This window comes from Echiichthys vipera (genome assembly GCF_963691815.1).
Source record: "Echiichthys vipera genome assembly, chromosome: 18".
Taxonomy (NCBI): domain Eukaryota; kingdom Metazoa; phylum Chordata; class Actinopteri; order Perciformes; family Trachinidae; genus Echiichthys; species Echiichthys vipera.
In genome coordinates, this window is record NC_139843.1 from 20,618,692 (window position 1) to 20,635,397 (window position 16,706).

The 16,706-nt window shown below is 39.1% G+C and overlaps 1 protein-coding gene and 1 long non-coding RNA gene across 2 annotated transcripts; both read left to right on the forward strand.

The window, feature by feature from the left end:
• Nucleotides 1-1,287: 1,287 nt before the first annotated feature.
• On the forward strand, nucleotides 1,288-5,424 carry LOC310961223. Its single transcript, XR_014593627.1, has 4 exons — nucleotides 1,288-1,336; nucleotides 2,228-2,340; nucleotides 2,489-2,565; nucleotides 2,746-5,424. It is a non-coding gene; the product is annotated as an uncharacterized lncRNA (long non-coding RNA).
• Nucleotides 5,425-13,236: 7,812 nt separating this feature from the next.
• On the forward strand, nucleotides 13,237-16,259 carry LOC310960641 (bone morphogenetic protein 2; the record flags this gene model as incomplete). The annotated part of the gene is made up of 5 exons (XM_083932394.1): nucleotides 13,237-13,546; nucleotides 13,792-13,931; nucleotides 14,223-14,339; nucleotides 14,912-15,101; nucleotides 15,844-16,259. The coding sequence occupies 5 exons, from the start codon at nucleotides 13,237-13,239 to the stop codon at nucleotides 16,257-16,259; spliced, it is 1,173 nt and encodes a 390-aa protein (XP_083788520.1).
• Between the last annotated feature and the right edge of the window lie 447 nt (nucleotides 16,260-16,706).

Here is a 16,706-nt window from a genome sequence, read left to right on the forward strand (position 1 = left end):
GTGACCTGTTGGACCAGGTTTGGAAAAGAAAAACATTTCTTGATGATCTCCCTCCACAAATGCATTGATGTGGCTCTTTTGTAATAGTTCTCCCTGTGCCCTCTCCATAAGTAGAGAAATAATCAAAATAAGAACAAATTCTTGTTTGACCAATATTGAATGAATCAAGTGCCTATGTGACCTAGAATTATCCACAATCAGAACCAATGTAGCACAGAGGCCATTGTACTTCTTTTTACCTCCTTTTAATAAAGAGTGGGCATGAACCTTTTCGTATTCTTAACCTATCTTGCTCTTACTTTTTTCGTATATTGGGTTCATACGAGTGTGCCTCGTCAGATTAAGCAAGTGCTCCTAACTTCAGAAAACTTTGTGCCTGCGTGAACATGAGAAGTATCACCTGTGCGCGTTCATGAGAACTGTAAATTAGTATAATTTACACCTCAATGTTACCATATAAGGCTACATGTCCTGCCTGATATGTCCGGAAATGTTCATTGATAATGGCAACAAAAAAGTAAAAAAAAAGAACTTTTCGAGCTCCTGTCTTTCAGTTTCTGTTATCCACAAAATAAAGCCCATTCTTAATTGAAGTAAAGGGCCTGCTAAGAATAAGGTATGGGAGAAAACAAAGGGTTGTACTATCACTTAAATAAAAAATAAATGCATTGATATGAAAATAGCTTTAAAAAAAAAAAAATTCTCACAGGGCAATCGATAAAGGAGGGGGTCAGGGGGAACAGACGAAGAGAATCTGTAATTACACATTTTAGTGTCACCTTTTTCATTAAAGTTTCATTATTAGTTCAAGATTTAATTTTGTTTTCAGTTTAGTTTTCTGCTTCTCGGCTTATTTCACTTATTGCTTTCCAATTTTACGTCCCTGGCCTGATTTTTAGATTATATTTTGACAGTTATCAAGCCTTTTTTTTAATATATAGGACAGATAGGAAATGGGTTGAGAAAGAGGTGGAGACATGCAGCAAAGGGCCTAACCACTTAGCAGAGCATTTTTAATATTGGATCCTTGATTTAACAAATGAGCCATGCCTCACTACGGTAGCTTAAGCAGTTTACAGGGTTTAAAATATAGCTTTAAAATCTTTGGACACATTAAGTTAGTTTTCTTTTCGGTGAAACCTGGCTGGCAGATGACACCATAGGAACTTGGTTTTTTACTTTCTGTTTTAATTGAAAGTGGATGAATATTTTCACGTGTGCATGGCAACAGAGCCATGTGACTGAGGTGTCCTTTATAAGGAACAAGCTGTGGACTGCTGAGTGACAGATTATATAAAAGTGAAGGGCACAGACGACACAAAGGATGAACCATCAGGTAAGCCATTTTAATTCAATTTACATCATTATTTGTATATTTTTTTGGCTAACTTGTCAAACTAATATGATTTAGTTAGTGAGTACTTTCTGTTTTAAATATAGTTACCCTATAGTCCCGTCTTTCTAAAAACGTGTGTGTTCATAGCAGTATCAGTGTGATTATAGAATCTATAATAAGCTGATGGATTTCGTTTTTGTTTGTAAGAAAAGGAAATAAATGTGACTACGCAGGTGAAACATTTATCCACCTTGGTGTACCTGGATCATGTAGTTTTTTGTTACCACCATTGGGGGAACAAAAGTTTGAAAATATCTAAATTTACAGGTAGTGTCTTTCATTTCTTTTCATGTACTGTATATTTATATTTTATTTTCAGCATACAGTCACAATATCTCTGCACAGAGCCAACATGACAGCATCTGTAAATATGATCAAGTGTCAAAATCTGAAAATCTGTGAAACCACAGAAATCTGCTGAGAGATTCCTATTTAGTGATCAATAAAGTGATCGGAAGAGCCAATTAGATCCTGCTAAAATCGGTCCAATAACATTCTCTTAAATGTGTCAGTGACTGAAATGAAGTTAGTCTGGTTGGTAAAGACAGATGTCCGTCCTCCACAGAGCTGGTTCTGTCTGACGTTCCTGCCTGTTAAAGGGAAGGTTTTCGTTGCCACCGTACTCTACAGGGGAATTGTTGGGTCTATGTAAATCATAAATAAGTCATAGAGTGTGGTCTTTACCTACTCTTTAAAGTGTCCTGAGATAACCTTTGTTATGATTTGGCACTGTAAATAAAATTGAATTTCATTTAACTTAATTTAATTAAATATGATGCCAGTTTGACATATAGGTAACAGATGCGCAAGATATTTACTGTTTATCTGTAGATTTCTGCATCAAGAATGACTGACTACTGCACTGAAGAAATCTTCTTCATTGTCTTCCTGAGAAAAAAGATGGTGGCATCATGGTAAAACAACTTGAACGTGAAAACAACAAGGTAATACTTACTGCAGGATGTTACTATGTATTTATCACTTTGCCTTTGCCATAGCCTTTCTGATATACTGTACATTAGTTAGTTTGTAAATGAGAATGTAATGTAAATGAAATATTGATACCCGTCTGTTCTGTATTTTATCTGTCAGTGTTTCAAGGTTGCAGAAAAAAGAACATCTGTAGCGGCAGTGTTAATATCTAATGTGACATACTGTAGCTTTTCTGTGTAAGTATAGGACCATGAAAGCAGCACAACACACACTATCAGTCATGCCCCCTCTGTTGTTCTCTGTTCTTTGTGTTGCTGAGTTTTGTTATATTAAAATGTTATTGCTCTCAAAATATGCAAAAAAGCCATCTTTAGTTGGTAAAAGTATAACTAATAAAACCTATTTTCATATTACAGGCAGGTAATGTACAGGCTCTGAACAACAATCAAATAGCACCCAGTGGACCAAGTTCAGCAATTTATAGACATTTTTTATTGGAGTCTTCCCAGAAATGGCCTCAAGAAGAAAAGGCCTAAACAGACAGCTACCACATCATTTGTCTGATCTCCTACACAAACTAAGTGAAACTGGGACATTATTTATTGAGCTGTATGACCATAAGAAAGAAAGAATGCAAACCATTGCAAGTGAGCTTCTGGGGACATCTATAGTGATAAACAAGATGCAGAAAAGCACAAACTCAACCAGAATGATGGGGGCATTTGTTGGAGGACTTGGAGTTGTGGGAGTAGCTGCAGCTCTCTTTGCAGGAGGATCGTCAGCCAGTGAAGGAGCTGGAAGGATGGCACTACTAGGAGGCACTGCAGCACTTTTTGGAAGTGCAGCTGTTATTTCAGCAAATGTAACCAAGGCAGAAACAGAGAAAATAAGTATAGAAACAGTGGAAGAATTGGGAAAAGAATTCATGGCAATTATTGAACTACTAAAAGATGTCCTGATAAAAATTAAGAAGGCGTCTGAGGAGCTGGAGGAAAACTCCTCCTCATTAATGACAACAACTAGGGAACAGACACAAATAAGTCTGTCAAAAACAAAACAGCTTCAGCAAGTTCTTAAGCAAACCACGGAACTGTCAGAAAGGAGCAAGAAAGTAATGGATGCGACTCTAACCATGCTGATGCGAGTGAGGGAACTATTAAACTTCATCGTCAGTATCACCCGAATCACTCCTAGCTCTGAAGAGGACGCAAAGTTAAGAACCTGTATCACAGAATCAGCCTTGCAATGTGAGAGAACAGTTCTTGAGTATGCAAAGATGAGGAATACACTCAAGGACTTTGAGGAAATGATAATAGAATAGAAATATATGACATTCAATCATTAAAAAAACACAGTATTTTAGCAGAACTGTCTCCAAAAGATTTAAAGTCCAACTGAAATCATATTAGTCATCCCTTTTGCTGTCAAAGATAATCTCAACGTGTTTTTAAATGTACAGTTAATAGTTTATTTTTTATTGTTAAAAGGATGAAAAAATGTAGGGAAATATCAAATACTTCTTTTCATCTCGACATTTCTGTGTCTGTGTTTCATTGACACCTGTTCGCAGGCTGAGCCCCGGCAGGGGAACCACAGACCAAGTATACAAACTTGTGCTACATGTCATGGGAAGACAGCATGTGGTGGTGGTACTGAAGAGTAAACACCAGACCAGCATCTAACCAAAGTGATTAGCTGAGCACCTAATTAGCTCTCTCGCCTTCAAACTGACATTATCTGTGCAATTTCCCCCAGCAAATGTTTATTTGGTGGTTCGTTAAACAAGCTAAGGTGCTATACAAGACTTGTGTTCGTGTTGCTAAGATAAGAACTCTGATTATGATAGAACACAGACATTACTGCTTTATGCACAATGTGATTGGTTCCATCCACGTAGAACTTGTTATTCTTACAAAGTAATGCGAAAGTAATTGGCGGCATCATGAATTTCTGATAGGAGAGCACAGGACAAATGATTTACACAGCAGATATACGTAAATGCTATAGCAACCAGAATAACAGCATTTAACTTCATTTTAACTGTAAGTCGAAGATGTATTAAAAGAGATATTTTATATATTTGGGGCAATAGAGTGGAGGGTTTATTGGTTTATGTACTGCATGTTACATTTCTGTCTTTACATTTTGTTTTATTATTCTCCAATGATCAAAGTGTTTTTATTGTTTTTCTTTGCTTGAATATATTAATGTTTAAACATGAGGTTGAAACAAAAATAATGTAATTGATTTCCCTCTGTTTTGGTTTGAAATATGCTATTTGAAATCAAAGTCTTACTTATATTTTACAACATACAGTATGATTTCATGTTTTACAACATATTATTTCATAACATTTTGTTTGCTTAATACAAATTGCTGTCATGGGTGTTGACACAGTCAAAAACCTGTTAAGTCAACTGATTATGCATAGTAGTCAGTGTGTAAAACCTGTTCAACCTGTAACATTACACAGCATCCAGACATTCTGTCATTGTTATTTTCTCAGAAAAAGAGTACATGAAAATGTTAAGAATCAGAATCAGAAATACTATACTATATGCACTATACTACTAATAATCCCAGGGGGAAATTACTTATATCCTATATCCTTATCCTACTTGGAAATTACTCAGGCCTAGACCACACATACAAAAGCCTTTTTGTAAACAGGGTTTTTCCCTCCTTCATTTTAAAAAAAAAATCACACACAAGTAGCGCTGAGTTTCTAAAAATATTCACCCTGGACAGCGTTTCAGATTCAAAAGATCAATTTTACAGTTATCTAAAACGTAGTTTGCGTGTGGACAAAAAAAATCTAAATTTAAAAAAATAAGTGTGAACTAGGCCAGAAGCCAGACATCAAAATATACAATTACAGACTTGAATTTGAGATAATAGTGAGTCAATAGTGTAATTATAATAGTATACAGTAGTTAAAGACATTAAACCTTCATTGAGGAAATGTCATATTAGACATACTGCATATTAAAGATGTTGTGTTTTTCTGTATATGCTTGACATTGCTTGTAGATTAAGGGTAGGTAGAAATGTAGCTAGCTACATTTGAAGACTGATAAGATGTACTGTATATAATTGGTAAGAGATAACTGTGTCAATAAACTGATTTTTGGATTGCTTTGATGAATTACACAACTAATCTACTGATTCACTAGCCTTTATCCTCTGGCCTTGTATGCTGTAATAAAGACTAAGAGGGTGATGTCAATTTAGGATTCTTGCAAGACTATTATATTGCTTAGTCATACAGTCACACCTATACAAACTGTCCTTTCGCTTTCACTTCAGTGTGTGGTCCAAAACAACAAAGCATTTATTCATTAGCTGATTAGAAAGAATGCAGGAAATTCGGCATTGAAAATGCCTTCTGTTTGTCCTCAGCACAACAGAGTATTAACCTGACTCCACCCGATGGATTGACTTGCATGATTCACATTTGCTCTGCATATCCATCTGGGAACTCTCTTTTGGAGATCTTTGTAAAGGGGGTGAAATAACTGGTTGCTGATTGGGTAGACTATCTGTCTATCACCGCCTATGATGGAACTAACAGAGCAATGCAATAAAACGTGCTCAACAGCTCCGCTCATCTCATCCGTCTAAGCCGCCGTGTTGTTTACACTGAACATTCACTTCTCGTTGCGTCACACACTCGCCTCAAAACCAACGCTGATTGGACGTTCGCTTGGCAAACGGCTCCAAATCGTCTCCATCCCACATTACCAGACTGATCCATGAGTAAAATACAATGGAGTTGTCACGAACAGGAGGGTCTCATGAGGCTAGGAGAGTATAGCCACTGCTAGCATTCCATCCAACACGTGTTTGTGTCCTTTCTATTGGCATAGATGTTACTACATCCAGCATAGATGTTACTACTTCCAGCTCAAAGTAAAAAGTTTCTGGCTATACTACCCCTATGCTCTCTGGCTGTCCTTCTCAAGTTCTGTAAGAACTTGTAAGTTCTGTAAGAGTTCAGAAAACATGTATAAATACAGACAAGATCAATGCAGAATACGAACAGAAGGCAGCATCTATGTTTAACTCTCGTCATAGCCAAAGCAAATGGTTAAAATGATGTTCGGTAAGAAAGGTAAGAAGTTTACTTTAGTTTGACACCATAAGACCAACTGAAACCATTACACCATCATTTGTATTTGTAGTTTAAACTAAATTTTAGCTAGAACTTTAGCCAAAATCTGTCTGACTGCTGACACAACACAATCACTGTAAGTGTCCTACAATGTCAAACTGTTCCTTTAAGCATGAAGAGGTAGAATACAGTGTGTGATTGCAAATCAGACATGTCACCAATCATCAGTGACAATATTAGTTATAGTTGTACCCCTGTAATCGCTGCAGCTACACTGAGAAGGCCTGCTGACCCTGCTTGTTTGTGGTCAGAGCCAATAGAGATGCATTTTTAAAAAATCACGTTACATTGTGGCTGACTTCGACACCCGTGTCATATGTTTCCGCTTTTGCTGTGATTGTATTCCTCTTCATTATTCATTCAAACAGAGTTGCAGCAGTGGCCAGCACTTGTAACAAATGCCTTCCATGTGTCTCCAATTGCCTCAGTAGAGATATTTAACACAAGGTGAAGTCATTAACACATGGTCACACTTGTCAGATGTGGAGCCAGGCGGCCCTGGGTGAAAGAGTAGACAACAGCACACTAAAGCTAATGATAAAGAAATCATCGGCAACATGCTTGTGCATCAGTTCTTAATGGAAAAATTCAGCAAATTCAGCATTTACTAAAATGTAACAGGAAAAACAGAGAAGCCAGTCTGTAAAAGTCTTCAACAGCTGGGGACTAAACAATGGATTTGGAGGACAAATATTGAACTATACAAAAAATTTGAATATGAGTACATTTGACATTGTTACTTTAGACACTAGCATCACTTTGGGGTGTTTTTCACTTAAGGACCCTTATGATACATCCAAGACAAACCTCGTTGTTAAGCTTGAGCAACATTTTACATTACTTTTAAGTTTATCCAAACTTTAGTCAAGACAATATGGGGCCTGAGAATATCAAATCAATTAAAAGAAAAATTAAACACACTAGAATTGCATTTCTGAGGTTTTCTTATGAAAATAATGATAGTCATTTTATTTAAAAACCCGGAGACACCTACAATAAATATGACATGGCATTTTGAACCTTATACTGAAATATGATTATACTCTACACGTCAATGAAACTGAGCATCCAGCACAAAAAGCCCAAGTCAATATTGCCATCTTCTGTTCAACTAAGAACACTGCATCCACCCAGTAGAAGTGAAAACTGAGTTAATGATGTTGTATACATGGACCAGTAGGGAAAGCACTGGTATGAATATTAAAATTAATTATGGCTTGATTCCATTTAGCTGCCTCAGTTTTCAGGGTTCTTGTATTGTGTATGCTGGCTCACTGGCAAGCTGCCATGGCTTACTGGGACACTTGAATAGAACAGAGTCATAGCTAATGTGCTTATCCTGCTAGGGCTAGTCCAAATGTATCCTGTGAAAAAGGCTTGAAGCAGTGAATTTAATGGAACCGTACAGTTACAGTACATCCTGTTATAACACATCCTAATCCTGGTCTCCTGTGAACACAAACTCCAAATTACACCCAAAGATATTTACATGAAATCCAATTATTTTGTGACATTTATCTGCTTATATTAACGCCTAGGTTAAGGCACCATTTCAATTCATAGCAAGTGGATGCATCATCGCTAATCATGAGCGAAATGAACAGTCAACACCATGGCTTAGCAATTCATACTTGAAAACTGCAGAACAATGTCTGTGTGTCAGGCATACATCACATACCTAAAGAATCAAAACTGTAAACTTATGGCATGCTTAGTACCCAGCAGTCAGCTTTCCCCTATCTGGTTAGCTAAATTGTAGCCAACTAGGTAAACTAGTTAATACAGTATATAGTTACTTAAAGGGGGTATGTCAGATCACTAACATTAGCCATGTTTGCTTTCTCCTTATTTCTGTGCTAACATTTGAGAAGGATAACTGGTTGGTTGCTGACTTATTTTTAAGATGATATGACATGAATTATTGTTAGTCAGAAAAGATCAAGGCTAAATCTTCTTGATGTAGGCTAGCAAGCTAACATTAGCTAACAGCAAAGAATCAAGCTTGCTTAGCTTTTATTCGAGCACAGTGTGAAAGGAGTGGGACTTGGGAAGGGTCTATAAGTAAGAATGCTTCCCAAAAAGGTTATCTTGTCCATTTCATAAAGCTAGCTAAGTGACAAGCAAAGTGAGACAGCCGTTGTCATGGATACAGGCAGTCTCTTCTACATTCCAAACACAGATTCAGACACTATGATTGGAGACCTTTACAAATAGATGTGTAATTCTTTTTTTTTTTTTTCAAAATGAACAAACAAAAAAGTAGAAAACTCACAGAACATTATCCCACCACCCACACCAGTTGGTCTTCCCTTCTCAAACAGAATATCTCAACCACCTTACATTTGTAAATTTATAATGATGTAAGAGCACAGCTGCACAGAAAAACAGAATGTGTCGTTTACCCCTACTGTCAGACCCAGGGCAGGAATGAGGACTCAGATGCGGAGGTTTGCGGTTCAACACTGAATTTATTATCTTGACGACTGGGACGTGACACAGGGAAAAAGCCACAAACAAAAAATCAGTCCGTACAGGAGGAAAAAACAAAAGGCAAAGTTAACAAATAAATCTCAAAATAAGCACACTCTGTACGGGAGGAATAAACAAATACAAAGTGAACAAAATAACAAATTAAATAAAGACGCCCCAACCTGGAGGAAAAAACAAAGTCTCAAGAGAATTCAAAAAGGGAAAACTTACTTGGACCAAAATAAGGAGTACAAAAACCTCAACAAAGAAACAAAGATCTCAAGAACACAGACAAGACTGCAGAACAAAATGCTGGATACAATCGACTCACTGTACGAAATAATCTGGCACAAAACAGGGGTAAAGACACAGACTTTATACACATGAGGGAAGGGGAGCAACAGGTGGAAACAATCGGGAATCAGGGAATGACTTCAGACCGGTGACACAAGAGGAAGGGCAAGTGACCTGGAACGAGAGGAGAGTTATCTTTCAAAATAAAACAGGAAATTCACAAGACAAAATACCCAAAGACAGGACAAACCTACCGTGGCGTGACACCTACACCATAGGAGTTGTGGCTACATTATCGAAATGTGAGATAAGAGGCTGCCATGTAATATAGAATTTCACAGTTGACCCTCGGAGTGAATATTAGATTTATTTCTACTTTAAGGAAGGACATTAGGTCAGTCTGCCAAGATTGTTCTGCTGGGGGTTTAGGCAACTTACAGTGTAGAAGGATACGCCTGCGGACAATCAGAGAGGCAAATGCTAAAACATTTAATGTCTGATGACTGAATTCGGAATAGTTTGAGGGAACCCCAAAAATAGTAAAGAGCAGACAGGGAGTGATAGCTACACCTGGAACCTCTGACATGATCTTGAAAAAGCTCTTCCAGAACCATGTTAGCTTCGAGCATGACCAGAACGTATGGGCTAAGTGAGCTGGGACAAAGGGACATCTATTGCAAACTTCAATACTGCCAGGAAAAATTGTTGCTAGTTTTGCTTTGCTGAAATGCATTCTATGCAGTACTTTGAATTGTATTAGGTCAAGGCGGGCACAGGCTGAGGAGCTATTCACTTGTAGTTTGGCTCGCTCCCACCAAGGATCCTGGAGTTGGATACCTAGCTCTTTTTCCCAGCCCTGTTTTGCTGTGATCCGTGGAGAGGGGTTAGCCTGGAGAATACCTGTGTACAGCTTTGATATAATTTTTATCAAAGTTTCTGGTTTGTTAAAAATTTTAGGTTAATCTGCCAGTAATCGTAGAAATGTACTGCAATGATCTTTAATAAAACTGCGAACCTGGAGATAGCGAAAGAAGTTGATCCTGGGCAAGCCATGCTTATGGGACAGACTCTCAATCAACAAATTTGCCCTTTAAAAACAGGTCTCAGAATGATATGATACCTTTCTCCCTGTAGTGTAAAGTGTAGTGTAAGTGTAAATGTGGAGTCAGTGAGACAAAGGCTTAAACAGTGTTAGAACAAGAAGGCTTGGTTGTTAATGGTTGTGCTTCTAGCCCTTTGACTTAAACACGCAAAAAACACACCGAGCAGTGGCAAAATGCGGCATGCTGCCATGTTACGTCTATGAAAAGCTGCGGTGGCCGAGCTGCAGCAGTATTGGGAAACATTTAACTTTTGGCAGTGAAGTATGGCCAGAGAATTCCTGCAGCCAATCAGTAACAGAATGATGGGACATGTTGACCTAAAAAATGTCTTCCCGACTGAAACACATAGACATGCAGTCAGAGCATGAAGCTCAGAACTGTTGCTTCTAAGTGGAAAAAAAAATGCAAACTAGTCACACCAGTCCATGTACAGTGGGTTAGTTTCCACAGGGCCTAGCTATCTTAATATCTTAGTTATCTCCATATCTGCATATTGAGGTTGCATAAAGTGTAGTGCGGGAATTTCCAGCCCATTCTTATTCCGAGGATAACACATATCTACCCATCCGCTGTAATATTAGATGCTCAGAGCAAGTGCTCCAGGATTAAGAGCAACAAACCTAGAACTCTCACCCAGGAGACTGCACTTCATGTCCTGTGTGTCCCATACCGTCACTTTAGCTACGTTACAAACTTAATTTAATTCTGCCCACGATCTTTGCCAAAACCTAACCAAGTGGTTCAGTTGCCTAAACCTAATCATGTAGTTTTGTTTGAATTCACAACATCAACCACTTGTTGTCCATGTTTCAAACAGCGACTGTAATGGAGGATCACAGTTTGACTTTATGGGCTACCCAGTGCATGGGCAAGTGACGCCAAATGGTCCTGACAAAGCGTCTGTAAAGGACGAGTCAGGATGAGGACGAGTTGGAATTTCCTGTCCTTGTGAGATTAGCGCCCACGCTTCCTTTTCACACCTTAGTATTGTTCATTTTCTTTCACAGCTTACTTGCATTCTGAAAAGATGACAGGATCGGTACCATCTAAGAAAGCCATTAAGCACTTTGTCCAAAATGTCAAACTATCCTTTTAATTTGAAAATAAAATTCTACTGCATGTTTCTCTAAAATCGTGTCTTAAACTCTCAACTCCAATGTAGAGGTTACAGTACAGTACCTGCAAATACAGCCGCATGTGCAGGGCACACTCGTCTGTGCTTAACTGTTAGGTGTAGCTCTGCAGGGATCGACGTCAGAGGGCTTCCCTTTAAGTCTATCTGTGATCAGCACATGGTCAGTGTAAACATTTGAGGACATCCCACACCCAGCAGCCGTCTCATATACGTTCACGTGCCAGACGTCACACACAAACACACATACAGTACTGTACAGTACAGAGAAACACAATCACATACATCACTGGAAGACATGGACAATATTTTTCTGCTCTTCACAGCACCTTTAGCAACGGCTTCCTCAGCATCTCATCTCATTTGTCTTCCTGATACACGCACATTTGAGTAATCACATGTAATACCTTTTTTCCCTCAGAAAACAAAGTTGAAAGTGTTACTTTTTAACAATAAAATGGACTTTCTACAACATGAAAAGCAGAGAAAAATTACAGTTTTACACACATCCAATCATCATGCTGGTATCTTGTCGTTTACAGTGTTTATAGGTGTAATCTATCCAGTGGCTTATCTGACAGTGTGGCTGCCAAGTGATACAAGAGAGATCAGAAAAGGGCCAATTCACTATGAGGCCTTAAACATGAGTAATGGCTCCTAAATGAGGGGATCATCATTCCTATGTAATCCTTATGAATTTGATTAACTGTGGGGGGGGGGGCTTGGGGTATTGATCAGCATGATGATCTTGGGAATTTGATCCCTTTTGTTCGACCTGATTGATGGGAGATCATCTCGGATTCATCTTAACGGAGGAATAAACATGTCGTGCTGATTCTGGTGTTAACTCTGAGTCACTGTCCAAACAGTAACGGAGGAGGTTGGAGGGAGGGGAGACACGATGACCGGCAGCGTTTTGTGGAAATGTGCGCATTAACAAGCAGCTTTTGAAAACGCGCTTCATTTGCGTCACGGCTCGTCTGTTCGTTTGCTCTCTTGCAACTGGCCTCATACTGATAACAGACAACTGGGCCAAGGGACACACGACGAGGAGCCCCGGCGACAAAACATCTTGATGGGATAACTTTATTTGACTGGCCCGCTAATTGGCCCGTTAGAAAACAACTGTAATGCAGCAGTGGAATAAAAAAAGGAGGCTTCCTCTCACAATAAGGTTTTATCTTCATATTTATACATTTACTTAACATGTATTAGTGACACATATTTGTATACAACATCTTAGTGATATTTTTCTTTTGTATCTAGCAAATAATGCATCCATATTTAAATTTTTTATCAGGTGAAATTTTTGGGGGGGTTTTAAACACTTTTATGATAGGCTAGTAGTTTCCATGGTGACTTCTATGAGAATGAATAATCACTTATTTAAAATGATCTTAATGATCTTGCATTAATGACTTAATATCACTGCAAACATGCCCCTGCGAACCAATGAAAGTTGGTTAAACGGATCAAATAAGACAAATATAACCTTTGACCTACTGTAACCTGGACATTCAAATAAAGGGGAATTAGTCATTTATTAATTTGTTTCTTTATAGCTGACTCTCGGGTCATTTTCACCTTTCCTTTGTGTTGTCTTTCCACCATCATCAATCACGGCCCAATCATCTCCTGGTGTTAGCTGAATACAGGGGCAGCCTGTCATCAAAGGCAGCGGGTCGCCCTTATCACCCGCCGTCACACAGGTGTAGAGCTCAGTCCGCTCTCACTAAAAATGACAACAGGAGCTCTGCGTCTCGGGCTCGTTCTCGCTCTCCAGCTGAGGTGCGTCACCCTGCTGGCTATCCCGCAGGACAGAGGTACGGCGGAACGGAAGGACGGGTTGGATGCGACCAACACGGCGAACGAGAAGCCGGGCAAGTTGTTCCATGGGAAGGATTTACCTCGACCAGCTGTGGCTCCTCACAAGAAGGCACCTCAGTTTATGTTGGATCTTTTTAACGCGGTGGCAGTGTCCGATGGGTCCCCGAAAAGTCAGAAGGAGATTCTGGAAGGAAACATTGTGCGGAGTTTTGAGGATAAAGGTGAGTAAAACTGACAACGAATGTTTTGTTAGAATGTATTTTAAAAAAGAAATTAAATCAACCCATACAGCGGCAACAATGTTGGATAAGAGTGCGTAATTGTTATCCAATCGCAAAATTACGCACGGTAACGCGCGGCTAACGTCCATGTTAACAACTTATTTTCAATACTTTGTTAGATGTCTTTAACTAAAGACTATTTTGACTTCTCACTAAAGGTGTATTCGATATGTTTCCGCCTGCAGGTCATGATGGAGAGAGGTTTCATTTCTTCAACCTGTCGTCTTTCGGCAGAGAGGAGAGAATGATCAAAGCGGAGTTCCGTTGGTTCAGAAAGAAACAGAAGTTTTACCTCGGAAATTCATACGGGCCTCATTTCTATAAGGTAAAATGTCTTTCGGGTTAGAGCTGAGTAATACGTATATCGATATCATCATGTTTAAATGAGTAAACATCCCCAGAGAGCTTTGTGACAGGTACTTTTATTATTCTGAGCATTATTTTGGTGAGTAATCTGCCACTCTCACCAAATCAGAACAGAACATTTTGCTTTAGTGTCTGCAGACATTTAGTGCATCTTATCTGTTAACTGAGGTTTGGATGTTTTTGTGAGAAGTAGGACTTTTTTATGGACACAGTTTAGTGAGCTAACAACTTTGTGTCTGGAATATTCCAGGTGGATCTGTATGAGGTGCTGGACAGCCGAGTGAAGCCATGGAGAGGAAACCTCCTCACCTCCAGGCTGGTGCCCCTTTACACACAAGGATGGGAAGTCTTCAATGTCACTCAAACGGTAACAGCTTGCCTATTTTTGTTTACTTTGTTTGTTGTTGAGAAGAGTTTCTGGATGTTAATATAAAAAAGTGTTTTAGTATTGGGTTTTTTAATGCTCAATTCCATGACTTTATGCATAAACATGTTTAGTTCTATCACTGATTGGTGTGAGGCATAATTTGTTCACACTAAATAGTTATTTATAATGACAAGTTTTTGAAGAGACCCTCCAAACATGTTTTTACATTTACTCTGTACCCTAGTCCACCCAGTGTATGTGACTTCAAGTTTCTACATCAGTTGTGTAAGTTGAATATTAATCAGCACTGACTTCAAAACAGTTTGTCATGTCACAAATCATGCTTGTGGGACCATCACTTAAAACTGGATTTTCAATGAGTGCAGAGAAACTTTCTGCTTTCAGTAGATGAACTTAAAAACAGCCTTCGAGTGTCAAACTCTGCACGCACATCATTCTGCACGGTGAAGCTCAAACATTCAACTGTGAGAACAAGAAGAAAAGCATATGTTTGAGAGGAGAAACTTTAAGTATTTCTCAACTAATGTGTTCATTCATCCTCTGAATGTCAGGTGTCAAAGTGGATCCGCAGCAGCCAGGAGAATAATGGCATCCTTGTGGTGACCACACTTCCTTCTGGTAACTGGATGGAGTCAATCGTGTCCTCATCTAAGAGGAACAGAGAGCTGACAGAAACCAACACCTACCTGGTCATATTCTCTGACGACGGGAGGAAAGTAGCATCAAACCAGTCATACCTGGGTAAGGTGATGGGTGTTACATACGGTGGGAGATACTGAGCATGGGCATTAAACGGTCATGTACTTTACATGTCATAGTCAAGCCCAAAATGTTCAAAATTGAATTAATTAAAAAAAGACATTATGATATAAATAATCAGTCAAATGAAGTGTATAATAACACTGATTGATAACGCTCATCTCATTATGAAATGTCATTTTGTCCTCCAGTTTCATAAAGGCTGAATTTGATTGTATGATTGATGTTTTTGTATTTCATAATGCCCATTTTCCCAGATATCACATTTCATGTCAACTTTTATTTCATGTCACTTTTCATGACAGTTTTGTCACTGCCCTCTTGCCTTTTAGCCAATCACATCTCCCCTTGCCTCTGTTAAGCCTCCGTTAAGCTCAACAACTGCTAACCAATTTAGACCGTTCGCTGTTATTCTGAATCAACCATCTGGAGTCTGCTGCTGTAAATAAATTCAGTACAAAGACACAGTAACTAAAACTCTGTAGCTTTTAAGCCTTAGCTCAACAAAGCTGCTCATGCGTTAATACAGTGAATTGTAAACTGTGTGTTATATAGTGATATACTGCTCATAAACTAAAAGTGAAGTGTAAAGTGCTACATTATTGTAAAAGTGGACATTCTGTTTGAATTCAGCAAATTAATCTGTCTGCGTCATGATTATGACAAATACTTTTTACATATGTTTCTATTCTAACCCATTGTGATCACCTTCCTCCTTCTGTAGGACAAGCCCAAGCTGCAGCAGCAGCACCGGAGCTTCATGACCATCGCATCAGGAGAAGACGTGCGTCTCCAGGTTTCCTGCCCCAGGGCCGCTCCCAGTCCTGCCAGAGGGTTCCCCTCTTCGTCGACTTTGAGGAGATCGGCTGGTCCGGCTGGATCATCTCTCCCCGAGGATACAACGCCTACCACTGCAAAGGCTCCTGCCCATTCCCGCTGGGGGGAAACCTCAGAGCGACCAACCATGCCACGGTGCGCTCCATCATGCACGCGCTCAAGCTCTCTAGTAATGACGTGGGAGCGCCCTGCTGTGTTCCCGACAGACTCCAGTCCATCAGTTTGTTATATTTTGATGATGAGGAGAACGTGGTTTTGAAGCAGTATGACGACATGGTGGCATTAAGCTGCGGCTGTCACTGACTGGCTGTGCATCTTCTGCACTCTTTAACACCGGGACAATGAGGGATGGGGAGATGATAGGTTCCTTGAGCTGATCAAAACACTGTATTTTCGTGCATATGTTTATATATTGTATTATTTTAAGAAATAAAACAACTAATCCTCATTCTAATCATTTATCAGTGATCTTTGTCTAGTTTAGTCCTGGGATTCTAAAATTTCTCATGACAGGATGCCCAAATACATTTCCAATAGACCTGAATTCCAGAGATCTCTCTCTAACAATCCTTAGTGGAGTGTTTTTGTTCTTAATCAAGGATTACGGTCTGATTAGTGTCTGCAGGTTTGTCAGGGGTAGATATGAACTGACAATGACTTTGAATATATTTTCCTGTGAGCCCTATGGACGTACCTTAAGGTCTTCTGAAGGACTTTGATTTGATGACACTGTCCAGGTTAATTATCCCG